Genomic DNA, 24,452 nt, shown 5'->3' on the forward strand with positions numbered 1-24,452 from the left:
ACTTGAACTCTCAATTGCGCACCCGGTGTAATGGCTCTTTGCGCTGGCAGTAGGAAGAGCTGGCCGACATTAAAAACGACTATTTTCCTATACAAAATGGTGAATTTCATGTGCATAGCTACTCTTCGGTCAATTTTGAACCTACTTGCCGAACATAGTTAGCGCCATTACGGATAGCAAAGTTTGACAAAATGGCTAGCCCGCCTCAAAAATAGGCCTCTGGAGCGATCTGGTGGAGCCTTTGTTAGCGCTCTGGTGGGGAAGAGTGACCCGTTCACTGACATCCAGTCTTTCGCAGTTTCACCCTATTCACTGTGTTGACAACGGGACCATGGCGCGCCTAGGATGTTTCGGCGGCTGCTCAAACTACCAATCTCAATCTTGGTGGCGTCTCGTCAAATCGGTTGACTTTGTCGCGGCAAACGGTTACACGCGAATACTCCAGCACAGAAACACAGAATCGATCCGTCGCATGTCACTGTGTGGATGGTGATGATCCAAAACAAACCCTGCAATTCTTGGTCCTGCAAAAATGGAATATAAGTGACGGCTCCCAGACAATCGAACATGAGTTTCATTGTTCTTTTTTGTGATAGACTCACAAAAGCTGCCCCGTTTTCTTTTTTCTCTTTTTCTATTTTTCATATTCAGTCAGGTGCTCCTATTTTCTCTCTCTTTTTCCTATTGTTGGAACGGGTGAATCAAAGGCGTTGTTCACAAGGGTTATTGTTTAACTTGTCTCCTTTGTTGTTCATCAACTGCATATAACTGTCATTTTTTCTTCGACTCGGAACAACCACCAACATCACCAAACGAACAGCTTACAGCAGCGTGTGTCTGAGACAACGATCTTTTCCTTGACGTCTTTTTTTCCTTTTCGACAATTCACGATACGTTGTCTTTATTTCCACGAAAGTATTTTCCTTGACATCTATCAAAATGGTCGTCTTGAAGCTCGCAAAGATGTTCCTCCTGCGTAAGTCCCCCTTCTCTTCCACCCCTTGACATGACTTTTTGCTAACGACCTTTTAGCCAAGGGCACCGGACTCATCCGTTACATCCCCTACCTCTTCATCATCCCCGTCCTCGTCTTCCACGCCCTCGCCTTGACCGGCTGCGTGAGCACCTCCCCGGGGATTCCCAATATCTATGTTGTCTCCCTCCGCTCCGCCGAGCTCGCAAACACAAACAACACCGACCTCGACGTCCAAGTCCGGATCGGCTACTTTGGCATGTGCGGCATCAGCGAAGAGCACGGCACCCTCTGCGGCACCGTCTCGGGCCGCTCCGTCGAGGACCTCTCCTCGACTCTGTTCCCCGCCGCGACCGCATCAAATAACACCCTCCTCAAGAACGAAATCACCGATCTCATCACCACCGCTCAGGACCTCCAGACTGAGATCTTCATCTCCATCCTCGCCGGCGCTGCAGTCCTCTTCATCGTTGGCCTTGTCGCGCTCTTTTTCTTCAAGCAAGACAGGAAGAAGAATGCCACTGAGTGGTATGAGCAAGGAAAGTGGAGCAAGATTGTCAAGCGCGGGACTTATGGTGCGCTTTTCCTCTCGGCTGCCATGACGTTTGCCTCTGCGCTTGCCACGAGCCAAAGTGCGGGTGCACTCCAGATTACGAGCGCGGTGATGGAGAATGCTTCGGTTTTGATCAAGACTGGGACGACGATTCAGGTTTTCCAGTGGATCGCGTTTGGGTTTGGGTTTTCATTTGCGGCGGTGGTGCCGTTTTTGGCGAAGCCTAGGGAGGAGAGTGGGAGCGGGGAGTATGTTGATAAGGAGGGGAATGTGGTTTGAGCGTGCAGCTTTGGGCGCTTAGACGTGATGCGGGCTCTGGGCGGGACTTGGAGCGCGGGAGGTGTGGCGGTGGTGGTTGTGTAAGATAGTGGTATACACCTAATTCTTGTTTCTGGATATATTGAGGATTACTGATGCTGATTATAATGATTATTTTGTGTTCATATTTGTTCTCATGTGTAAAGTTATGGCAAGATTGTGAGAGACCAGCCAAGTCGATAAAGTCCAATGAGCGACCACGTGTTGCAGGGTAAGGCAGAGTGAGCGACTCACAACGGCTCTCGGCTGCATATTTAAGGCACAATGGATCTTTCGCACGGCACGCATTCACAGTCTTCTACTCTTTCAAGTCATGGAGGGTTTGCGGAAGCTAGGCCATGAGGCCTCGAACAGAATCTTGTTCCATCCCAGGCCTGAAGAGCATGAATACATCATTATCGATTCACCCAACTCTGAACCAAGACGATGGGCAGGCTATCCTTTGCAAGATGTTCTTCTTACTGTCCAGCATGGCCCCCCTTACTGACCCACCTTCACCAACAACCACGCCCACCGTGCCAGCACTTTGTTTCTTGTTTGGAAAAGCTGAATATCGACCACGAATCGGAAGACGATTTTACCCACCCTCCAACATTAAACATGTCGCGGCATGAATTTTACCGGCTATGGAAACTATGGAGTACGCCTGCGGTGACAGTCTCAAGTGGCAGAGAGTCATTCAAAAAGTTGAAAACCTAAGCAAATTGAACCCATGGTCACCAGATGCAGAGAAGGACGAGAGGACATTGGATAAGGCGACGCACGGGCGGCAGGCAATTTGAAGGGCTCTTGTCAAGATTGAAGATCATACAGAGCAAATGAATAGCCTTGGGGCGGTGGTGAGATCGTTGGAACACGCCGGGTTTTGGGTAGATCCTCACGGGGATAGCGTCACTCGCATGAAGAAGGCGGCGCATGAGATTGAACAGCGGGTGGAACAGTGGCATTTTCGGTTTCAGTACCTCAAAGAACGGGGAAAGAACCAGTTGAACGTGGTGAGTCACGGTCCCGAGTGCATAACAAAAGATCATGTGCATCCTCAAGTGTTGCTGAAGCAATGCTGACTTGTGTGGCAGTTGTACAACATAATCAATTGATATGATACCGCTTCAGGCATCTCCATTGCTCAATGGGCGAGAAAAGACAGTCGGTCGATGAAGACGATTGCGGATGTGACGATGTGGTTTTTGCCAGGGACGTGCATTGCAACTTTGTTTGCACTTCCCTTCCTGCCTGCACAGTTGGCAGCATTCTGGGTTTAATGGATATTCGCCATTCCCGTCACTCTCCTGATGGTGGGGATTCGGTATTCGTGGTTTTCAAGGACACTGGTTGGCACCAAAAAGCATTTTGCACCGACAGAGAAACAATCAAACCACAGTGCTGCGGTGGGGATACATCAAAAACGAGGGGACGACTCACCGATGCCTGGCTTCCACTCCGCATCCATCAAGCGCATGATTCCCGGGAAGGATGGCGTGCGTGTGGTGGCAACAGAGTCTGAGATACCAGTTTGATAAGTAGATCTCAAGCAGGCAACTCTCATGTCCCCTGAGGACATGTTACCACATGGACGACTTTGCTTGTCATTCTTACCTGTTATTAGACTGGATATGTCAATGCATTTCAAAAAGATTTTCAGTTTTTTCCATCATTCTTTCCAAGTTGTCAGCCAGCGACCATTGCTCCTGCCAGACCAACTTGAAAATTAACATCCATCCCGTCACCTGGCAAACAGGGAAGGAGCACTCATATTTCGCTACTTCTATTATAAACTGCACACCATTTGGCACGTCCACCTTTTTTCAACGCCATCTGGCACCTATTCTTCAACCTGCAACTTACATCCCGCAGTCCACCCACCGTATCGCCGTCGTGTTTGACAACTACCAACGGCTGTACCATCATGGTGACGACGCCGTCTCGGAATCACGGCGACGCGCTCAAACGTAAACTCGACGACCGCGACTCTGATCGAGATGACGACACCCAGCCCAGCAAACGCTCCACATTTGGTATCATCAGGGCGGCGGAGGAATCCCAACTAGTCACGGAGGAGTTCCAACCAGCCACGCTCGACACACTTGCCACTGAACTGCTCTGTCTTATCTTCCCACAGCAGACAATCACGTTCAATCAGAAGAGACGGCTGTCTCTGGTGTGCAGGCGGTTCCGCTTGATCTTGAGGTCAGTCCTTTTTCGCACGTTGGCACTGGGGATTGATGTGGAGGGGAGTGGATATGATTGGATGACATACCTTCAAAAGGAGGGACAGCACCAGTCGCTACGTATGTTTATACCGAAATGATATGGACATCCTGCTGATTGTAGTTAGCTGCGCTGTACGTCACAATTGGGTCCTCAGCCACATCAATCCGGTGCAAATCAACGCTTTCAGGGCGTGGTCCTGTCGACAAATGCGGTACCCACCTACTTTTTCTCACCATCCTCTGCAACAACCCCGACAGGAGCGAATTAATACGTTATCCAAATGTTTTGCAGACGGCTTACCCCCCGCCCCCATCGATCCGTTACAAGCCTCCAAGTCCTAGCCCAAATGCCTAATTTGAAGACGCTATCCATGGACGGCTTTGAAGATGAGTTCTATTATGACTCGTTTAAGTGCCGGCCGTTATCTGGGATTACAATAGGACACTGCTGGTCCGTTCTCTCATCGGTCCAGGTGTTGACAGTGAGACCCCATCTTGGGAGTTTGATGTTCAGCGACCAACTTCATGCGCTCCTGGTAAGATGCTGCCCCAGTGTCCAGACTCTTCGAATCATCATTCGCGACAATTCGTGGGGTGTCTTGATACGTGGGATGAGCGATGCTTCTGGGATTGGATGGCATTAGCACTGAAGCAGGCATTCAGGTTGTCCAAGCTCGTCGACCTCCAGATGTTTCAATTTGGCTACTTCGCCCAGCTCAATTTGGATATTGGAACCAGGGGGATAGAAAGATAAAGAAGTGTAGGGGCGGTTGGACTCCATATGATATCTATGGTAAGTTCGTTCTCTTTATAGTTGCCCATATCTTTCATGTCATGCTAATACGGCTCCACTTCAGAAATCCACAGATATTTCCCACATATCACTCGCCCTCCTCTTTACGGCAGCATTGATCTATCTATGATCGATGTCGATCCGGACGAGTCAGACGATTCATACCAGCTAGATGGGCCATACGAGACAGATGAGCCATACAAGATCAACGAGTTTGCCCCCATGTTCAAACGCTTCAAAAGGCTTGAACAAATGGTGATGACAGATGAGCCTATGATGTCTTCTTGTACGTTTGAAGACTGGTGGGGAATGAAGAGGGGGCGGTCGAGAGTGAGGCCATCATTGTGAATGGCTGTACCCACGCCTGAGCAATTGTTATAAACGATGGCTGAGATCAGCCCGCGCGATCTTTCAAGCCTGTGGAGAGCAGCTGACTCGGATTTCTTTCGTCAACGAAAATAAGGGAACGGAGTACATCAGAGACCGGATGACGCCAACAAGCCTGTGGTGGCGCGTAAGTTTCACAACCATTGTTCACTTATCTTACATATGCTATGTCTCGCGGGAAGGATGACAGCCCGATTCGGGTGCTGCAGGAGCCATCAGATAGGAGATCATGTAGACTGTATCTTGGAATTGGGGCTTAATACAATAGGCATGCCCTTAAAACCTCTTGCTGGCTTGACATGGTACTGTGTGCATCACGGTATGGTATCGCATTCTGCAGAAGAACACAGCGTGGTAAAGATCATGTACGAGGTTGTAGGGGCAGAAATGTATACGTTGCAACCGCAACTACAGGCTCAAAGGACAGTTAATATATTTTACTAGTAATTAATAGACCTTTAAAGATTGTCGAAAGTACTTAACATTTTGGCGCAATATTTAGTATTTTATCCATAACGGGTCTAGGTAGAAGAGGGTACAAGTCAAAAAGGTGATGACATAACGAGTCTGTGCCAAACCAGCTGAGGGAATTTACTTTCCCTTCATTCTTGGAAGTATGGCTTGGATTCTTGCGCCAATTCAGCAGGCATGTTTGCAGCTTCTGCTGTGGTTGAAACTAGCTCTTTGGTGCGGAGGATCCCTAGCTCAAAGCGAGACATTCACATCATGTTGACGATTTGGTTGCCTCACTGGATTTCATGGGCCGATCCAAGCTCTACAAAATTGCCAAAATGATGGGGCAAATCTGGAAGTATTCAAAATGATTAGGTATCATTGAAGCCAAAATAGGGGTTACTACTTCTCTTCCTTCAGCCCCCCTACATGACCCTCAGCCCGGTGCTTAAACGGCCTCCACCTTCTTATGCAACTCTAAAATCTGACCAAGAGTCAGCATCGTAGGCGACCGCGTAAACCCCTCCTGAAACGGCAGCCTCTCCTCTTCTGTCACTTCATGTCAGCAAGCCCAATCATCATTTTGTTGATACGATAAAAAAGAACATACCAAACAGCACCTTGACCCAATCAGTCCGCGCATTCCCCTGCGTTCCCTCCCCAAAGACCATGAGATACAGACTGGTCTCCAAAATGGAGAACCTGTTCTGATCCTCGGTCAGGCTAAATTCCGGGTTGGAAGCCCTTGCGCTCTCCACTCTTTCCTTCCTGGCCGCTGCGGCAACTTGGAGGGGGATTTTCTCCAGTCCTCGAAAGTGTTTAAATACTGTTTCCCACGTCTCGGGGGAAAAGGAGTGGTTGTCGCCGAAAAAGACGTCTTTTCTGCTGAGGGAGGCGTCGTGCTCGATGACTGAGGGAGAGGTGGGGGACATGTGTCAGCGTTGCTTACTCATGGGTGTGGCAGGGGGGGGAGCTCACCGCCGTGTTTGTTCAGGTCGTCCAGGTTGAAGGTTAACCAGCTGCCAGTGGTGGAGGTTTGGAGGGCTTTGAGGCCGACGATGAGGGTTGCGTCGGGGGCGAGGTTGATGCCCTCTTTGGCGGCTTGGATGAGCTTGAGGAGGGAGACGTTGGACCCATCTCGGGGAAGGTAGGCGTGGTTTGCGAGAGCGTTGACCATCGGACATGGGCTGCGTTTATCGGTGGCGGAAGGGGCTTGGAAGGCATGGTCCTGTTGGTGGTTGGTATCCTGGTTGGGGGAAGTTATGAGGGACTCGATCGTGCTGTAGGTTGCGGTGAATATGGAGGAGAAAGATGTGATGACTTTGAAGGCGAGCGACATTTTTGGCTTTGGGTGATGATGACTGGGGAAGTGATGGTTGCTTAGGAGGCCGGGAGGGGTTGGTGGGGGTAGCTGGATAATTGGTACAACAGATGCTGGATGGATGGGCTGGGAAATGTATCAGCAAAAGGATCAGAACAGGTCTGAGTCTTTTAAGGGAGTACGATTTGATTTAATCCTCGCGAGCTCATGTTTTGGGATCTGAGTGAGATGCACGTGCCCTTAGTCACACACATTAAGCACCGTGTGTCCGAGGTGACATCTGACTGGGTCAAGTGCATGCCAAAATTATCCTAGTCTAGTGCTCACGCTGTGTTTCACACCGAGAAACTCATGTGAGCCAATCTTCTGGGGGCGTTTCAAAGCCACCGAATCTTTGCCGCCAGCTGCAACCTGGAAGCTGTTCAGTCTCCATGTCAAAACCTTATTCCAACCTCCCTTGCCAGCCAGCCATCACTCGTTTTATGAACAGAATAGCTCAGCAAGCTTGGCATTAATGGCGGGGACATGACAACCCAGACAACGGCAGTACTGCATTTAGGATGTACCAGTCAGTCTCACTGATCAAATGTCATGTCGCCTCATGTCACTCACTTTCTGGGCTCCTGGTAGACTGCTCGCTGTCCCCTCATGTTCCACACACTCGATCAAAGCATTTTTCGTCGCCCGTTGAGGATTGTCGAGTATCAAAGCCGCTATACACTGCGAGGAATTCATCACATCGTGACAAGCTAATTCGGAGTCGGGACACTGAGTGTTTGACGCTTGAGCAGACACCATTGTACTAAAGAAAAGAATTGCTAAACACCACATTGTGAGGAAATGCATGTTGAGTGGCGGAAAGAGTGACCATTGAGCTCCAAGCAGCCCAAACTTCAAGGAGACCAGCACCTGCCTTCTTTATAATTACCCCGCAGGCTTCATGCCACTGAAGATTGGACCACGTTTTTTTTTTTTGGCTTCAGTCTACTGACAAACTGCCACCCCTCAAGAGAGGATAATCATCATCAATCTACACGGCATGGAAGCAATATGTGCTGTCAATACGGCAACCAATCAGAGCCTCATGTCGCCCGTCCATTACCCCCGACAAGACATGTATCAACACTCCTGCAGCGCAAGATATGGTTTTCTTGCGGCTAATGTAGGATGTTGATAGATTGCGCTTCGGTAATCAATATCCCCTCTCAGTTACCGGGTTCAAAGTGACGGCATGTATACCTGGGTCCCGGGCATCGACAAAGGCCCCATACTTCCTTGACCCTTCGTTTTGTTCCCCGATTTATTCTGGCCTATGGGTTAAAGGTTTTCGCTCAAACATATCATAACTCAAAGCTTCTACATCCAACTGGCAAGAATGCGTGCGTCATTCTCGTTGTTGCTCCCCATCCTGGGGTTGCTATCGACAGGAGCCCACGCAATCGTTCGCTTTCATTGCAGTGCGCTTACAGTACAGCGCTTGGATCCTCTCGTCAACCCTGGGATGATACCCTCAACACACGTCCATCAAATAGTGGGCGGCGATGCCTTTAACGCCAGCATGGATCCCTCGCTCGACCTTCCCGAACTATCCACCTGCACATCTTGTCAGTTTGCCGAGGACTTTTCGAACTACTGGACAGCCGTGCTCTACTTCAAGGCCAAAAATGGAACATACAAGAGGGTGCCACAACTAGGGAACAACCAGTTTGAAAAGGCCAAGGGAGGGTTGACCATCTACTACATGCAGGATGCCATCTATGACAGGAATCAGAAGAGCAATGTTCAGGCCTTCCAACCAGTCAGTTAATATCTCTTCTGCCTGCCTTGGATTGTGCTAATCACCAGTGAAACAGGGCTTTCGCATGTTCGTCGGTGACCTCAATGCCCGGACAATCGAGGAAGCTGCCCGCTTCCGTCAACTCACATACGTCTGCATGGATACTTGGACCTCGCGCGCCCCAGAAACGATGGCCTTCCCGACAAGAAAATGCCCAGAAGGCATCATGACCTCCGTCCGATTTCCTACTTGCTGGGATGGCAAGAATCTGGACTCCCCCGATCACATGGCGCACATGTCTTACCCTGAGTATGGAACTTTCGAGAGCGGTGGTCCCTGCCCAGCGAGCCACCCTGTGAGAATGCCGCAGGTTTTCTACGAGGTGGTTTGGGATACCAAGATTTTCAACAATGAGGAGTGGCCTGAGGATGGGAGCAGCCCATTTGTGTGGAGTTTTGGGGACGCGACGGGTTTTGGGACGCATGGGGATTATTTGTTTGGGTGGAAGGGGGATGCGTTGCAGAGGATTTTGGATGCGCCGTGTTGGTTCAACACGAACTGTGCGAAAGAGAGTGTAAGTGTCGATTGGTATTGGGGGTGGTGCCTGAGCCCCTTTTGTGGAGACGAAAGAGATGCTGATGATGTGGGAATACAGAACAGCCCGTTGCAGACGATTGAGCAGATGAATGCGTGTACACAGCCTAGTATAGTGGATGAGGATATCGATGGGTGTAAGTTCCTTAGCCATTGCTGTTGATTGACACTAACGTTGAACAGGGCTTGACGAACTACCTGGTGGTTGGAAAGCGGACTATGGACATGGACATGGTTCAACAGAATGAGGTGACGGTGTACTGAACCCGGTATATGATAGACTCGTACGACTAGATTAAGAATGTGACGATTTTGATGGTTGATTCAGATCAAGCGTACAGCCATCTTTTGAAACAGTCTTGGCTAATCACAAGTTCCCAGCCTGTAAAGGAAACAGACATTCTCGACACCTCAGAATCCCACAGCTTTAAACATTCCTCCGACTGCACCCCAGCCTCAGGCGCAAAGAGTCAACACAACATTGCTGCTGGCGCTGCAAACCCTGACCTGGCTGCCCGCGGGCGGCACACCAGCAGGCCAAACAATCTCCTGCGTGCAAGCCGGGTCAGCGCTCTTGACGGTGATCTTCTTGCCCACAAAGGCGGGGTTGTTGCCAAAGACGTTGCTCAGATCAAACCAGACTTGGTTGGTGCCCACGTCGAGATTGTAGGCAAAGATGGTTTGGGGTGTGCCGGGGGTGTAGAGGCCGTCGGGGTGGGAGGAGATCTTGAGGGCGCGGCCGCCTGTGTTGGGGTCTACGTGGAAGGACTCGGCGTAGTAGCCTACTGTGCCGGAAAGGCCGTAGGGGCCGGTGATGTTGGTTCCGACTGAGGGGGGATTAGCTGGTTGAAAAACGTGGAGGAGAGAGGGGGATGGGGGATAGGTACCGGGCCAAACGTAAACGTTGGAGGTGCACTTGTTGTTTACCCGAGCTGAGCCGATGGCTGAGACGGTGGCTGCCAGGAAGGCAAGGGGGGTGATGAGGTTGGTGAGGAGCATTTTGGTGGTTGGATTGTTGAAATTTGAGAGAATGGGATCTGAGATGGTGGGAGGTGATGATGGGATGAGAGGATAAGTGGGTGCTGGGGCTTTTATAGCCGGCCTGGCGATCTTCTCATGGCGATGCGTTGACTTCGTGAACAGATGCCAACTCAATAGTTTGATGTTTTCATTTTCGTGTTTCCATGCTCAAGTCTACTGACAAGTGCTCAGATATTCCAGTCATGTTTCTATTGTGTAAGTGATATTGGCGTTCTTGGTAACCTTGTAGAATACGAGCTGTAGCGGCCCATACTTCCAAGCCATCGAAGGCTACCCATGGCGGTCGTTGACTCTCAGGTGTGAGCAGGGCGTCAAGTGATACCAATATTCCATGTTACCAAGCCCTGATTCCGATCCAGAGTAACACAATAGTGCGGGGTGACAGGTGACACTGCTTCTGAGCCAGAATTAGAACACTTTGGATACTTTTTGTAGAGTCTTTTTAGTCATGCTAACGACTGTTGGCGGCGCAACTCTATTTCTTACCAGCATGGCAATTGCGAACTCTGATCCAGTCCAATTTTGGGCCATCTCGCACGAATATGCAGATGAGCTCAAGGTGGTGGCAGTGCCTTTTGCTCAACGCTTCCAGGTTTCGGTTGTCTCCGAAAGAGCATGCAGTTGGCCATCTCAAAAAGGCAAATTCCGGTCTCGGAACTCACCAAAGGTGGCATCGAACTGGATACCCATTCTGGAGTCGGTTTCTTCGTCTTACAGATGGCTGGAGGATGATGTCAATTAATCTTGTAGAAGTTGGAGAACACGAAAACCCAGTTCTCGTATTATGCAAGGCCGCTGGGGAATATTGCTTGGCGTGCAGGTGCTATTCTTATTCCCATTGACCTTCGAGTTTCGGCAAGCTACCCGACATTGTATGGGCCTTTAGTACAGATTTATACATGCATAAGCTTTCTCCAGTGCGACTACTCACACAGCCAAATCTATATCACCGACAACTGACTTAGTATTGAGACTCTCATGGGACAAGAAGTAAGTGCCACCACATCATTACATCCCTGTATTTGGACTATATCCTGCTTGAGGCTCAAAGGGAACAGGAATTGGAGCAAACTCTCGACGCCCACCATGCTAATCCCCCTGTGGTCAGTCAAGCCCATGTTCACAGGCAGGAGCAACCCACTTCGCACCTTCCACACTCGACTAGCAGCACCTTCCTTATATATACCCGACGCTCGCCATCACTCTCATCAAACAAACAACTTGCACGGTAAGAAAGCTCTGTGGCGCTGTGGTTAACCGCGACGAGTGGCTGACTCCTTCTGAACAGTCACCACCAAACGTGGGTCGAGCGTAAGCCCAACCACCTCCCTCTGAAGCTGCGAGTTCGAGGCCCAATACTTTTTGACATCTTCTCTTTTTATCGGTCTTCAACCACCACACTTACTTTTTTTTCGACCACAGGTCCCAGAAATGGTCGTGACAATGATGGAGAAACGCTGCCAGACACTTCATCCTTCGTGTCGGCTTGATATTTTGCTATTTTGTTTACATTTACCAATGTCGTAACCTGACTGGAGATCGAGATCATCCGTGATGGGTCTATTCTGTACACTTCCATTGCTTGTCTGCCGGAGGTTACTGCGGGGAAAATTTACAGATAGATTGCTTTTGAATGTCACTCTCCTACATCACATCACTCCCGTTGGCTGGGCATTTCGGATGCTTTCCATCAACCAATTTACCCACCAACCATTCCGGCTCCCGGATGGGTACCTGGATGCAAAGCAATTACAGTGAAACTGTCGTGATATCTCAACATCATTTGTGGTGATGTATAATTACACCCAGTAGTCTCACCTTATTCCCCTTCACTGGCTCACCTTCACCACTGACACAAACTTGGAAACTGACCATGCTTTTCACCACCGCATCCGCCCTCGCAGCCACCCTGTTTGCGGGTCTGGTGTCTGCCCAGACCCCTGTTGGCTTTACTCCAGCTGTGGAAGCCAGATTGGAAGTCATATACGGCACAAAAGCGACCATCGAACCCGGAACAAGATTCACCAAAACAGAGACTGCACGACAACCCACCATTGGCACCAGCGATGTCGCGCTGAATGGCACATATGTCTGGCTTCTCATTGGTATGTGTCCATTTCCCTTGTACATGACAATACTGACCTCTCCCAGACCTTGACGTGTAAGGCCAACATCCTTCACCCTCCCAGACTCCTACTGATCCCCAAACAGCCCCTCCAACTTCCAAAACCCCTCCTCCGGCCCTCGCCGCACCAACCTCCACGCCCTCATTACGGGCTTCAAATTCTCCGGGCAGACTGTCTCTGTTGCTGGCGTCAGCAACCCAATCTACACCCTGACATCCTCCTCCACCGGCCCCATCACCTACGTCGGTCCTTCGCCTCCGGCAGAAAACCCCCCTTACGCCCACAAATACGTCAGCCTGTTGTATGAGACTCCAGAAGGCTTCAACGTGACAAGGCAGCAAGTAGGACAGACATTCGGCTTCAACTTGACCACATTCGTCGACACTGTTGGGTTGACAGCCGCGCCAGTGAGGGCGAGTTATATCAGTGTAGCTGCATAGGTGCTCCAAAACAACCATGTCTAATGAATGTTGTGGGGAGTTGAGATCACAGAAATGAGACAAAATCAAACACCACCCAACCCAGCCTCACCCATCCCGGCCCCCTGACCATCCACCCCCAAAAATCTTGTTCAACTCCCTCTCCGCACTCTGATGCCTCGCCTCCCTCCCCTGACTCTGCTCCCTCTTGTCCGCCTGGTGCCGCCTCTTCAAACCCTCCAGCTCACCCGTCAACGCAGCCTCCACCGCAACCGCAGTGTTCTGCAGTTGCCCACTCTCAGCCATTCACGTCGTGTGTAAGATTTCTCGCTGTTCTCGGGTGAGCCAGTTCGAGGATCTGTTCAAGTTCTTTTGCAGCAACTCTTCTGCCTCTGTAATTTTTGTAGTATTTGATCTCGGCGATCAGGGGCCATATGACCGCAGCACGAGAGCCAGCTTCAGGGCTGTTTGGCATTTTGCTTGTGGCATTTTGCTGGCTGCTTGTGTCTGCCCCTTGCTGGCTACTTGTATGTGTCTCCTGTTGGCTACTTGTATATATGTCGCTTGCTGGCTACTTGTGTTTGCATCTTCCTGGCTGCAAGTGCTGGCGATTCGGTCTGCCATCTTTGAGATCATCACTATTTAATTTTCCTGGAAAAATGCAACGAGAAAGAGAAAGATGAAGGCCTTTTGTAGACATTCAAGTGTGACTCCTTCATTCACAGTCACGGTGTAAAAGGCGTTGGCTGTCGTGAATACATATGCACAAGAACAACCATAATAGAGTCAACAATAAACAAGAAGAAGCGATCACCAAATCCACAAGTCACATATTGAAGACAACACAACGCGACTTTGAACACCAATTATCAAGTCAACATACCAAACTATCATACAATACCAAACAAATACCAAACATTTACTCCTCCTTCTCCTCCACCACATCCTCCACCACACGCTCCTTCTCACGAGCCGTCAAAACCTCCTCGGCCTGTTTGACCAAGGCCTGCATCCGCTCGTCCTCAGAAAGCACACGGACCAACTCCACCAAATCCTCCTCCTCCTCCTTCGTCTCAGCAGGGACCACCGCGCCAGTCTCCTCGCTCACGAGCGCCTGCTCGTCCGCGACCGGCTGCCCGGCCACGTTGATCTCGCGCTCCCCCACGAGACCTTCCTCGTCCGAGCCCTTGTCCTCCACCGCGCGCAAGTGCTCAATCTCTTGTCCGAGCTTGAACTGCCTCTTCTCAGTCTTTCCCCAGCTCGGATAACGCCTATACTGGGCGTCACCTGGCAAAATTTTGGACAACTTCAAAGTCGCCCACTCGGTATCCACACCACCATCCATCCCGACTTGGTGCAAGTTCTTCGCCAGCGCAGCAGAATTGGCGGCAAACAACTCAATCTCCTCAATCCGGAACCACGAGATGTACTGGACGCGGTCGTCATCGGGAAGGGTCTCGAATACAGCGATGGGGGAGTGGAGGCCAGGGGTGTGCTTAACACTGGGGGTGTTATTGCAACCGACGAGGATGGGGCTCTCGTGTTTCTTCTTCTGCCTGATATATGGTTAGTGACTGTTGTAGTGTAGAGATCAGACTGACTTACCATTCGCCAGGGACAATAATGCGAGAGATATTCCCATACAGGCCAAAGATTTCCATGTCGGGACCATCCTCAAGGCCATAACGACGAAACTTTATGTTCTCTGTGGTGGCATTAATACTGCGATGGACCTTTTCTTCCTCCGTAGCCTCCTGATGCTGGGCAACAAGGGCAGCTTTCTTCTCATCGTATCCGGGGAGCAAATAATGCCTGGAATTGATGTAAACAATGCCGTGGCTCCTCCACAAAGGCTGATCATCTTCATGGACGATGGCAAAAGCAATGCCGTCTGGGTTGCCCTCGCCGCTGTTAATGGTCTGAAACTGGTAAGACTCGGGGGAGTCGGGTGAGCACTTGAAGTACCTCAGCAACACCGAACCCTACAACCAACTCGTTAGCTGAGCTACAGGAAAGAAGATGGCGACAAGGGAGCTGGCTGGTCACTAACGCTGACGGGGCCGAACCAGTTGCTACCAGCATGATAGCTGGGCGGGTCGCGGCGGAGGTTAAACCCGCCAGAGGCAGGTGAGGACGAAACATTTTTGATGTCCGAAAGGACACCCTCGGGGTTCTCGCGGATGGCGGTGAGGGAGGCGGCGTGTCCGGCGCCGACGTATTGGCCACGGCCACGGCTTCCGCCACGTCCACCACCACGGCCACGAGAGCCACCGCGACCACCACGAGAGCTGCCGCCGCGAGGGCCAGGGGTGTTTCCGCGAGCCATTGTTTTTCCTTCGGGTTTGGGTAAGCAAAGGAGGGTTTTCAAGTGTCGTCTACCGCTGGTTGCGATCGTTTGTTGCCGAGGAAGAGAGAAGAGTCTGGGCAACAGATGGAAGAGAATTGAACTGGGTCAGGTCGCAAAAGAAAGAAACCAGCTTGGGATCTTTTCCTTTGCTTTTTGAAGACTTCTGGGTCAAGCTGAAAAGGTTTTTTTAAGGGAAAAGCTCTCGGCTCGCGGTATTGGCCAATGGATGATATAAAACCCACGAGGGGTAGCGGAATCAGATGTGTCAAGAACGGGGAAGGAGGAAGCGCCGGTCAACATGCATAGGCGCCTTCCCGGTAAAGACAAAGTTGAAACAAGTGGGTTGGAAGGTAAAATCTAGTCAGGAGTTGACAAAACTCAGAATCCCTAATCGACAGTTGAAGTAGGCCACACTGTCTAGCTCTATCTTTGTGCCTCAAATTAGGATGAATGAATGCAAAGGCAATTATGTATGCGAGGTTGTGATTTGGGAGCTGGATAATTACACATGTGAGGACTTCCCATGTCACGGCGCTGGCAACTTGAGTGAGAATGTTTGGTGGTTTATGGCATATATGTGACGGCCCAAAAAGTGAGGTTATTCACAGAGTACTAACAAAGCCGCTACATCTCGCGGATAGAAGCTTCTGTTATTGAAACACAACTTGACACAGCAAGGCAACCTTTAAGTTCACACCAAGCAAATTGTAGAAACCTCATCTAGCATTTATCTTACACTCAGGGGCTGTGGCACACTACAACTAAAACCTCATCCTCGCTTCAGCAACACCACAACATTCTACAAGATATCCAAGGCTAGATGGCCGAGCGGTCTAAGGCGCCACGTTAAGGTATTGATCCTTGATTCCAACTCCACCAAGAGTTCCGTGGTCTCGTAAGGGGCGTGAGTTCGAATCTCACTCTAGTCATTCACTTTTGCACCTGTGTGTGGTGGAGCCAATGTTCTTTTTGCTGTGAGTGAATTGACAGCATCATCCTTGCCGGCATAGGAGGTATCCGGACAATGTAATCACATTCATGTGTTCACATGCTCTTCATTACAGGGAATTGCACCAACATAATAAGCATTCAAGTGGTGAAAGGTTTGACTGAACTCTTTTGCACGGCAAGCAACCATGGATATCTCATAACAATGCTACAGTGAAGCTTGGAGCTTCACGTGCCGACATAAATGAACAAATTCGAGGCGATGATAACCTCTAAGACGAAGGAACTTTTATAGCCTCGGGGACTCTGACTCCGAAGCAACCTGAAGAAAATAGCAAATGCCACCTTAGGACCGACCCCTCCAGCCACGGACACCATGTTCCTAGAATACTGTCCCATCACTGTCAATCAAGATCGGTGGCTCTTTGGTGTTTGGCCTGCTGACTTCGGCAATCTCCCGGCCACCCTTCCAGCTGCCAGCTTCCAGAACTTGTGCGAGACTCAACTCCCCGCCAGCCAACTCCGCCTTCAAGACTCGGTTAACCTCCAAAGCCAGCATATCGAGGAAGCCCACTGTGGCACCCCTCCATTCGACGATAACATCATCGCTAGGCTCAAACATGGGCGCAACCTCGACGGCCTTGGTGCCTGTGCGCTGGCAGTATTCGGCGTAGTGTTGCAGACCCCGCTCTTGGTCCTCAGGCTTGAGTGTCATAACACCCATGTCGATAAATAGCCCACCGTTTCGGTACTCTGGCAACCCAGTCAGGAGCTCCTGACCAGCAAACTGAATCTTCATAATGCTCTGCATGGGTTGCATGAGCGAGTACGTAAGCCATTGGGTGAGCTTGTGGAAGGGTAGGATGCTCTCCCAGGGTGCAATGCCATTCGACTGGCCCGTGGTGTTGGGGAAAGGAGAAAAGGTGGGGCTGGTTGGAGATTGGGCCGGTTGGGGCATAGAGCTGCATGGCCAAGCATCACCGAGCGAAACACCATTGATAGCTGTCCGTGATGGCGGCCAAATTGGCGCCAAACCATCCATCAAGACGTTCCAGAGCACCGTAAGAGGCACAATAATCACGCTAGATGCTTGTGTTGACGGGTGCGAGAGGATGTGATCTGGTCATATGGTTAGCACACGACTTGGGTCCAGGAACAACCGCATAAAACATACCTAGCATGTTGCCTGGCCGGCCATCCTCGCCAAAGTACTCCGTGTTGTTAAGAGCCTCACTCAGGCGAATGAGGAGTTGGGCTCTGCCCTCAAGACCAGCCATCTCGTTGCCGGGCGTCGACTGAAGTCCCTGAGCCAGCTTCTCGACGGTCAGTTGTCGGAGGCCCTCCTTATCCACTTGGTACTTGTTTGCTGGGCTGCCAGAGAACAGGCCCTGTGATATGAGTTAGCAAAACGCCGCGATTTCGTCTTTGGAATCGACATACCGTCTTGAACATGTCCAAGGTCGCCACAGCAATGCCCTCTGATCGTCTGTATACCCGGCCATTCTCGACGCTCTTGTAGCTCCACTTGGTTCCAGCGCCTGCATCCAGCAGAACGCTCACGAGGAAAAGGTCAATCATGCGTTTGCATTTCTCCGTGTTGTCCACCATATCCTCGGGCCAAGTCGCCAAAAGATGGGCAATTCTGTCACGGCCACCAACGCCAAAATGCTGGTATCGGCCATGTGGTGGGATAGTGGTAAAAGGGGCATCGTAATCTCTCTGTGTTTTCTTGCTGTTAGCTTCAAGTTCAACATGGTAAGAAAGCCACCCCGCATCGGGCGTCAAGCCAGTACAGCCAAAACGTACCTTGATGATGTTGGCTACAAAGGAGACCACATCGGGAAACTTGCGCATGTCGACATCAAAGTGTCGCAGGTCGTTCTTCAGGGCCTTGGACCACAAGATTTGGCAACGCTCCCGCACAGCGCTTAAGCTGCGAAGATACCCGGCAGGGTCGAGCTGGGGGTCTGGTGGTCTCGGCATGTCGACTTTGGGAAGTGTGGGATTCATGCCTGTTGGGGAAAAAGGGGTCAAAGGGGTTCCTGGGCCGGCGGTGCTCGTCGTTCCAGCTGATGTGCGGTTGATGATGCGGGAGCTGGTGTTGATCGGGGTGACAATGCTCGAGGAAGCCGAGGTGAGGGAGGTTTTAGACTGGGAGCTGGCCAGCGCTGGCTGATCGTCGGCGGCCGCCTTCGGCGCCTTGTCTCTTCTTGAAAACAGGCCCATCTCTTTTGTTGTTTACGTAGCCGTCCTCTAAGTGGTCGGTTGGGTCGCGCAATCGGCCAGTGACAGGGCGGTCTGCTGAACGACCTGATTCGCGATTCGATGGAGGGGCTCGGGGAAGCTGTGTGCTGTGCTCGTGACGCAGTGGGGCAGAGACACGCAGCAACCTACTGACAGCTGTTGGTGGTTGTGATTGGGTCGGAGGGCCGTAATCGTCAGCAGTGCAGAATCTCTTCAGGTCGATGACTATCGGTGAGAGAGACAGCAACTGGGTTCTGAAGAAGCAGGAGTCGGGGAGGGGCGTTGTTTTGTTGTTCGCCGGGGGGAACACGGATTGCGGACCTCAATAGCCTTCTGCAGCTAGGGTCAGTAAATTCTAGGCACTTTCATGGCATTGCGGCCAGGACCCTTCCCATCCCAGAGCTCCCCCCCAACATGTGATGGATGGCCGTTGCTCAGAGCCTGCGAGGGGACTGGGAGACCGCCGCCTGCAGCGCCAGAGCCCGTGCGGTGGGCTCCATGTGAGACCCGTCCCGCCGTGCTGCAGCCATTTTGTGGGGTTGCCGATAGCGAGTGAGGGGTTTGCACCCATCAAAAAACCATCAACTGCACGGGAAATTGGAGGGGGAATCTTCAAAACAAACAACGGAGGAAAGGGAAAATCACCCGTACCGAACCCGCCCAGAGTGTGATTCTGACTTTTTATTCCTCTTGGTCCTGGCTTCCGGATATTGCTGCACCCGATACCTCAGCCGACGATTGCTGGCTCCAAAGATGTGGATTTCGCTGCAAATAATCCCAGCCAAAAGAAGGTGCCTATGCTGCAGAAGAACTTTTCATCAATCGAACGAGCGATGAGCTGATCGAAAAAAACAGCTGCCGGGACGTGCAATTGACGAGACAAGGGTGCCGAGTCAGGGTAGCTTGGGACGAGTCGACCCTTTTTTTTTTTTTAAAAAAAAAAAAAAAAACGGAAAAAGGAAAAACCAGCGAAGAACAGCAATACCAGAGCGTTCTGCTCGCCCCAAGGGGACGGGTCTTTAAAGGCACATTCTGCAGTAAGTGACAGCAGCATCATGTCTCTCAACAAGCCTCATGTTGTTCCTGCAGGTTGTCACCTCGTCCGAGCCCTCCATCACTACCACCACCAGCAGCCATCTCGCCATGGCTACCCGACCCGTGCTACCGCTAGCTTTCGTTAGCTGGCGATTAGCGACGGCGCGAATGATTTCACCGTGTTCGAGACCAGCTTGTGCCCCCACCGCATCCACGGCGCTGGTCAATTTGGCGATCCCCCTGTCCCACCCACTCACCATCCCCGGGACGTCTTCCTGTTGGGCTCTCCGAAAAATGGCGCTGCCACCTGCGGGCCCTGGAAGATCAGACCCCCTGCTGCCAATGCAAGGTACCGGCGACGAGCACAGCGTCAACCCGCCCACAAATGTCACCATGTCAACGGTCAGCTTCCCGCTTTGGCTGCATCTCCCACCGGTTGAAAGGATTGCCTGCAAGAGAACAAGAACTGGCAGAGAGGCACAGCTTCCAATTCCTGAAACGGGACAATATTGACAATATTGAGCCACATCTCATTTGGCCAGTTCGGACGTGACGGAGAGCAATCCCGTCAAGCATGTCTTGGTTCTTTTCGTGGATCGAGATAGCTCTCAATTGTACTTGATGGACGAAACCTATGCATGCACATCACTTCTAACCCCGGCTTAGACTCCTGCTGGTTTCACTGCTTCATGAAAGTTGCCTGAGCTGCAGCTTCGCAGCTCTCGAGCTGGACCAGAAGCAGATCCCCCACCCTCACCCTCACCCTCCAGTCAACTGGCAGCTCCATCAACATACATATACCGTCCGCAGCCAACCACCGTACGAGATAACTAATAATCAATACCAAGTCCGGGGCGACTCAATACAAAGCATCCGCTGGCGCCGTCTATCACCTAGTTCTGTCATAACTCCAAAATCACAACCAAGCGGGCGAACGAAGAGAACAATAGAACAGACCCATCAGTCTGGTTGCTCCTTGTCGTTGGCCCTGGGCCTTTCAGCTTAGACGCAGAAGAACCACTGAAGAACAATCAAGGAAGACTTCGCTGACCAGCCAAGAGGGGCCAAAGAAATTGGAATGGGCCATTCTTGTTCCTCGGTTGTCAAGAAAGCGTACAGTCACGAGCAAACTGCCGAGGGTCTCACAGGACCCGATCACTATCACCAACCTCAACTGCCACTGCTACTGATGGCCAGTTACTTCCTTGGAACCAGTGTCTCAGTCTCATCGATATACACAAGTTGTGTCTCTCACCCTCAACCGTCCTCTAGATTTCGACAGATTGATATCATGTCAACTGCCCAACTCAGACGCTCTCGTGGTCTCATCACCACCAGCGGCCTCGGCTAGAATAACTCCTTACCAATCTCCTCTCGATGGAACGGACACATCGTCCACCTCATCACCGTCACAGTCACAATCCTCCCCTCCACTTCTTCTCAAGGACCAGCTACCAAAAATTCTTTAAACCGCCCAGATTTTCCATTACAGGCCTCTCGCCAAGCCAGCCCAGTGTTTGTCGGGTCCTCGCTAACACACTGTCGGGCCTCCAAGATCCCCGCCAATGCCACGAGGTGCAAAATATCGCTCGAGGCTCCCGGCGTTGGCGCGTGCCTGGTGCGGAGATTGGGTTCCACATCGAAGATGTGCAAAGCCTCGTGGCTCTCGGCATCTCCCACACGTGGTTCCGACCGACGCCGTCGCCGGGGCCCCGGCACCGTTCCGGCAGGCTGTGAGGAATCATTAGACAGTGGATGTCGTGGTGGATGCCTCCCTTTCCTCTGACGGTCCTCTTTTTATGAAATCCCGAACGACGATGTCCTTTCTAATCGGTCCGCGAACAAATGGGCTTTTTCTAGCGCCGTATGTCAACACTGGTGTCCTTGATAGGGCATCTTTGCTTGCCCGTTTTTGCCCAAAAAAGGAAGGTTCAAACAAGTGTTTGTGTTCAAACGGCTTCACTGTCCCCTGAAACCTCTTTTTTTGCTCGTCGGCACTTGACGAGGCACCACGTTTTTTTCTCACCCCGGTACCCAATGGCATCATTGTTATTAGTTTGATGACGCAGGGCTCAGCTGCTCCACCTAGATTATCAGTTTGGGTCTTCGCTCTCGCTTCCCTGTTGGGCATCCGTAGCCTCCATAGCCTCCGGTCTGAGGGTAGAGCTCGATTGTTTGATGAGAAGTTCACGGACTTCGTTGATTGTCTCAATCCCTACGCCGATTTGTTGGAACAGAAGAAGGCATCAAGTCTCTCCGACGATATCGCCCTTGACAAGATTCTTCAGGCTTACCTTCATGAGGAGTAGTTCCCCACATTTCTAGATGCTCATTTCCTTTCATCGAGATCACACAAGATAAGGACAACATCAACCTTTCTTTTTTTCTCCCATTTTCAATAGTCAGCGGGCCAGAAGCAGGAAGGTCGGCATCCCTTATCAAGATCCAGCAGATCTGAGATGATGGACAATCGTACTGCTTCTTCACCCAGGCTTTGTGATCATCACAATCCAGAAGGCTGTAGTTGCCTTTTCACTACCTGTCAGTGTTGCTTATGTTGTGACATACGGAGGCTCAGTGGATGTACCACTTCCACGTTGAGCTAGAGAGTTGAGCTAAAAGAAATGCTTGCAGCTCTTTCCTATTGTGAAGTCAAAAGGCAAGGACTTGTTGATGTCCCCAAAATATATTTGCAAATCCGCGTTGAGATCAGTATTGTTAAATAAACTCATGCGTGCTGCAGCATAGGAACCATCCAACTCACAAAAAGGTGTGGGATGTGTAGAGAACCACAAAACATACAACACCAGGGATTCCCCAGTGGTCACCCACCTGAGTACTAGTCTGGCAGTCAGTAGCTTATCTAGGGGAGAGCGGACGGGATCCCGAGTTTTCTACTGCTTATGGTTGTATGTGCTTTTATCAAGAAGATTTGAGATCTTTCTAGGGGTGGAGAAGTAGAAAGACAGTGTTGTTCTCTCTATCATGAAGCCATGGGTTCGGTGTCGCTTGAAGGTGCCGATACGAAATGCCTTTCCTGCACTACTTTGCCTTTTGGGCATCTATAGCCTCCGGTATGAGAGGATAGTTCGATTGATGGAGAGCTTTAGGGGGTTCGTTGGTGGGAAGACATCGATCTTGCCCCACGATACCAACCTTGACAACTTGCTTTCCACATTTTCCCACATGTCATCGCCAATAATGTTATCAAGACCTGGTTGTCAAAGCACTCAAAATGACCTCAGATGACGAGTCCGATTGTATCACATCCGATTCACGTCGGGCCACAGAAGTCCGGTCTGGCCTGATGCCTTCTGAGGGTAGAATTCTGTCCTTGTAAACATGAATGCGAGATCTGGTTGTTTCCTCATCAATGGACGCAGTGCTCGACGTCCAAGTAAGCTCCGTTGCCCTCTCGGAACTTATCATCTCGCACTCCCTCCACGCCCGCAGCTTTATGATGCGAGCTTCACTCTTTAGCTCTCAAACTTGCTCATACTTGCTTTTGTGCGACTACATCTTTTCTATACCTCCTTTTTGTGTAACTGTAGTTTTCTATGCTCAATCTGATACACACTCATCATCATCATGATGATTTACAAAGATAAATACTCCAGGAAGTTCCGTGCAAGATATTCTGGAAGATCATGTATCCAGCATCCAACCAAGACACTTTCTTCCCCAACTCAATCGAAAAGTCCACACCTGAAAACACCCATCACGATGCACATCCAGAATCTCATCTCCTCCTCCTTTCTTCTGCTCCTTTCCTTCCCTATCTCCACGACCGCAACAACACCACGCCCCCCCTATCCCAACCGCACCCTAGCCGGCATAACCATGATCGACACCCCCATCGTCCGCGACGCCCAAGCCTACGCCCGACGCTACTGCTCCGACTCAACCTACAACCACATCATGCGCTCCTGGCTCCTCGGCCTCCTCCACCTCTCCCACGACCCCGCCCTCGCTTCCAAAATCGACCTCGAAGTCCACGCCCTCGGCCTGATCCTCCACGATCTGGCAACCAACCACTCCCTCTCCGCCCCCTTCGTCACCCCCAACCGGCGCTTCGAAGTTGATTCTGCCATTGCAGCAGCAGATTTCATCCGTTCACACCCCGACGGGAAAAAATGGCCGGGGTGGCGGGTTCAGAGGGTGTGGGATGGGATTGCGTTGCATGCCGAGCCCGGGTTGGCGTTGTATAAAGAGGCGGATGTTTTTGCGATATATTGGGGTAATGAATTGGAATTCTCGTGGGAGAGGCCCGGGGGAGAGAGGAAGGGGGTGACGGCTGAGGAGAGGGAGAGGGTGTTGCAGGAGTTTCCCAGGCCGACGTTGGAGGAGGGGGGGAGGGGGAATGTGTTTGCTTTTGTGGCTTGGTATTGTAAATACAAGCCGGAGAGCACTTATAGTGAGTTTGCCTTCCCTTCTTGTTGTTTTTCGGTAAGTGGGTGGGACAATGTGCTGACTTCCCTGGCGGTAGATACTTGGATGCAGCCGTTTGGGGAGCTGCTGGTGCCGGGTTATTCGGCGGTGGGACATCGGGTTATTGATGGGAGTTTGGCTGCTGTTGGGTTGAATATGAGTGAGATTCTCAAGTGATGTGTGACAACGAACGGACACAGTGGCGGCTGCTTGGTGATTATTGTTGTTGATGTTATCTTGACTCTTGTTATTGCTCTCGTTTGGTCGTTTCATAGCACAGGTAGTCAACTAAAATTCATGACCTCGACCAGTTTTGCTTGGTTCTTCCCGTTGAGGGGAGCGAGGCGGAGGGAGCGAGACCGATGCAAAGGAGGAGGGGGTCTGCTCTCACACCCGGATCAAACGCATTGCAGCCGCTTCATCAACGTCACCTTCCAGCGAGGGCTTCCGGAGTTGAACAGTAATGTTCTCTGCCACGGTCTCGT

The 24,452-nt window shown here is 51.1% G+C and overlaps 9 protein-coding genes and 1 non-coding gene across 10 annotated transcripts; 6 read left to right on the forward strand and 4 right to left on the reverse strand.

The window, feature by feature from the left end:
- The first annotated feature begins 204 nt into the window (after positions 1 to 204).
- QC764_206860 (uncharacterized protein) lies at positions 205 to 1,820 on the forward strand. Its single transcript, XM_062944396.1, has 2 exons — positions 205 to 976; positions 1,033 to 1,820. The coding sequence occupies exons 1-2, from the start codon at positions 940 to 942 to the stop codon at positions 1,803 to 1,805; spliced, it is 810 nt and encodes a 269-aa protein (XP_062803215.1). The 5' UTR covers positions 205 to 939; the 3' UTR covers positions 1,806 to 1,820.
- Positions 1,821 to 3,515: 1,695 nt separating this feature from the next.
- Positions 3,516 to 5,521, forward strand: QC764_0037900 (uncharacterized protein). Its single transcript, XM_062940255.1, has 2 exons — positions 3,516 to 4,132; positions 4,912 to 5,521. The coding sequence occupies exons 1-2, from the start codon at positions 3,751 to 3,753 to the stop codon at positions 5,193 to 5,195; spliced, it is 666 nt and encodes a 221-aa protein (XP_062803216.1). The 5' UTR covers positions 3,516 to 3,750; the 3' UTR covers positions 5,196 to 5,521.
- Positions 5,522 to 5,655: 134 nt separating this feature from the next.
- Positions 5,656 to 7,870, reverse strand: QC764_206870 (uncharacterized protein). The gene is made up of 4 exons (XM_062944397.1): positions 7,621 to 7,870; positions 6,666 to 7,557; positions 6,298 to 6,597; positions 5,656 to 6,236 (listed from the first exon to the last, which is right to left on the reverse strand). The coding sequence occupies exons 2-4, from the start codon at positions 7,024 to 7,026 to the stop codon at positions 6,136 to 6,138; spliced, it is 762 nt and encodes a 253-aa protein (XP_062803217.1). The 5' UTR covers positions 7,027 to 7,557; positions 7,621 to 7,870; the 3' UTR covers positions 5,656 to 6,135.
- Positions 7,871 to 8,265: 395 nt separating this feature from the next.
- On the forward strand, positions 8,266 to 9,820 carry QC764_206880 (uncharacterized protein). The gene is made up of 4 exons (XM_062944398.1): positions 8,266 to 8,806; positions 8,862 to 9,359; positions 9,441 to 9,516; positions 9,563 to 9,820. Exons 1-4 carry the CDS (start codon positions 8,384 to 8,386, stop codon positions 9,625 to 9,627), a joined length of 1,062 nt encoding a protein of 353 aa, XP_062803218.1. The 5' UTR covers positions 8,266 to 8,383; the 3' UTR covers positions 9,628 to 9,820.
- QC764_206890 (uncharacterized protein) lies at positions 9,629 to 11,135 on the reverse strand. Its single transcript, XM_062944399.1, has 4 exons — positions 11,083 to 11,135; positions 10,907 to 11,023; positions 10,267 to 10,845; positions 9,629 to 10,206 (listed from the first exon to the last, which is right to left on the reverse strand). The coding sequence occupies exons 3-4, from the start codon at positions 10,376 to 10,378 to the stop codon at positions 9,836 to 9,838; spliced, it is 483 nt and encodes a 160-aa protein (XP_062803219.1). The 5' UTR covers positions 10,379 to 10,845; positions 10,907 to 11,023; positions 11,083 to 11,135; the 3' UTR covers positions 9,629 to 9,835.
- A 1,158-nt stretch (positions 11,136 to 12,293) lies between these two features.
- QC764_206895 (uncharacterized protein) lies at positions 12,294 to 12,986 on the forward strand (the record flags this gene model as incomplete). Its single annotated transcript, XM_062944400.1, has 2 exons — positions 12,294 to 12,529; positions 12,626 to 12,986. The coding sequence occupies 2 exons, from the start codon at positions 12,294 to 12,296 to the stop codon at positions 12,984 to 12,986; spliced, it is 597 nt and encodes a 198-aa protein (XP_062803220.1).
- Positions 12,987 to 13,884: 898 nt separating this feature from the next.
- QC764_206900 (uncharacterized protein) lies at positions 13,885 to 15,594 on the reverse strand (the record flags this gene model as incomplete). Its single annotated transcript, XM_062944401.1, has 3 exons — positions 15,016 to 15,594; positions 14,571 to 14,947; positions 13,885 to 14,521 (listed from the first exon to the last, which is right to left on the reverse strand). Exons 1-3 carry the CDS (start codon positions 15,289 to 15,291, stop codon positions 13,885 to 13,887), a joined length of 1,290 nt encoding a protein of 429 aa, XP_062803221.1. The 5' UTR covers positions 15,292 to 15,594.
- A 532-nt stretch (positions 15,595 to 16,126) lies between these two features.
- QC764_0037960 lies at positions 16,127 to 16,241 on the forward strand. Its single transcript has one exon. It is a non-coding gene; the product is annotated as a tRNA-Leu (tRNA).
- A 157-nt stretch (positions 16,242 to 16,398) lies between these two features.
- Positions 16,399 to 19,385, reverse strand: QC764_206910 (uncharacterized protein). The gene is made up of 4 exons (XM_062944402.1): positions 18,067 to 19,385; positions 17,701 to 17,979; positions 17,435 to 17,648; positions 16,399 to 17,379 (listed from the first exon to the last, which is right to left on the reverse strand). The coding sequence occupies exons 1-4, from the start codon at positions 18,484 to 18,486 to the stop codon at positions 16,643 to 16,645; spliced, it is 1,650 nt and encodes a 549-aa protein (XP_062803222.1). The 5' UTR covers positions 18,487 to 19,385; the 3' UTR covers positions 16,399 to 16,642.
- A 3,685-nt stretch (positions 19,386 to 23,070) lies between these two features.
- Positions 23,071 to 24,272, forward strand: QC764_206920 (uncharacterized protein). Its single transcript, XM_062944403.1, has 2 exons — positions 23,071 to 23,953; positions 24,026 to 24,272. The coding sequence occupies exons 1-2, from the start codon at positions 23,128 to 23,130 to the stop codon at positions 24,142 to 24,144; spliced, it is 945 nt and encodes a 314-aa protein (XP_062803223.1). The 5' UTR covers positions 23,071 to 23,127; the 3' UTR covers positions 24,145 to 24,272.
- The last annotated feature ends 180 nt before the right edge of the window (positions 24,273 to 24,452 follow it).

The sequence above is a fragment of the Podospora pseudoanserina genome, chromosome 2 (assembly GCF_035222485.1).
Source record: "Podospora pseudoanserina strain CBS 124.78 chromosome 2, whole genome shotgun sequence".
NCBI classification, from domain to species: domain Eukaryota; kingdom Fungi; phylum Ascomycota; class Sordariomycetes; order Sordariales; family Podosporaceae; genus Podospora; species Podospora pseudoanserina.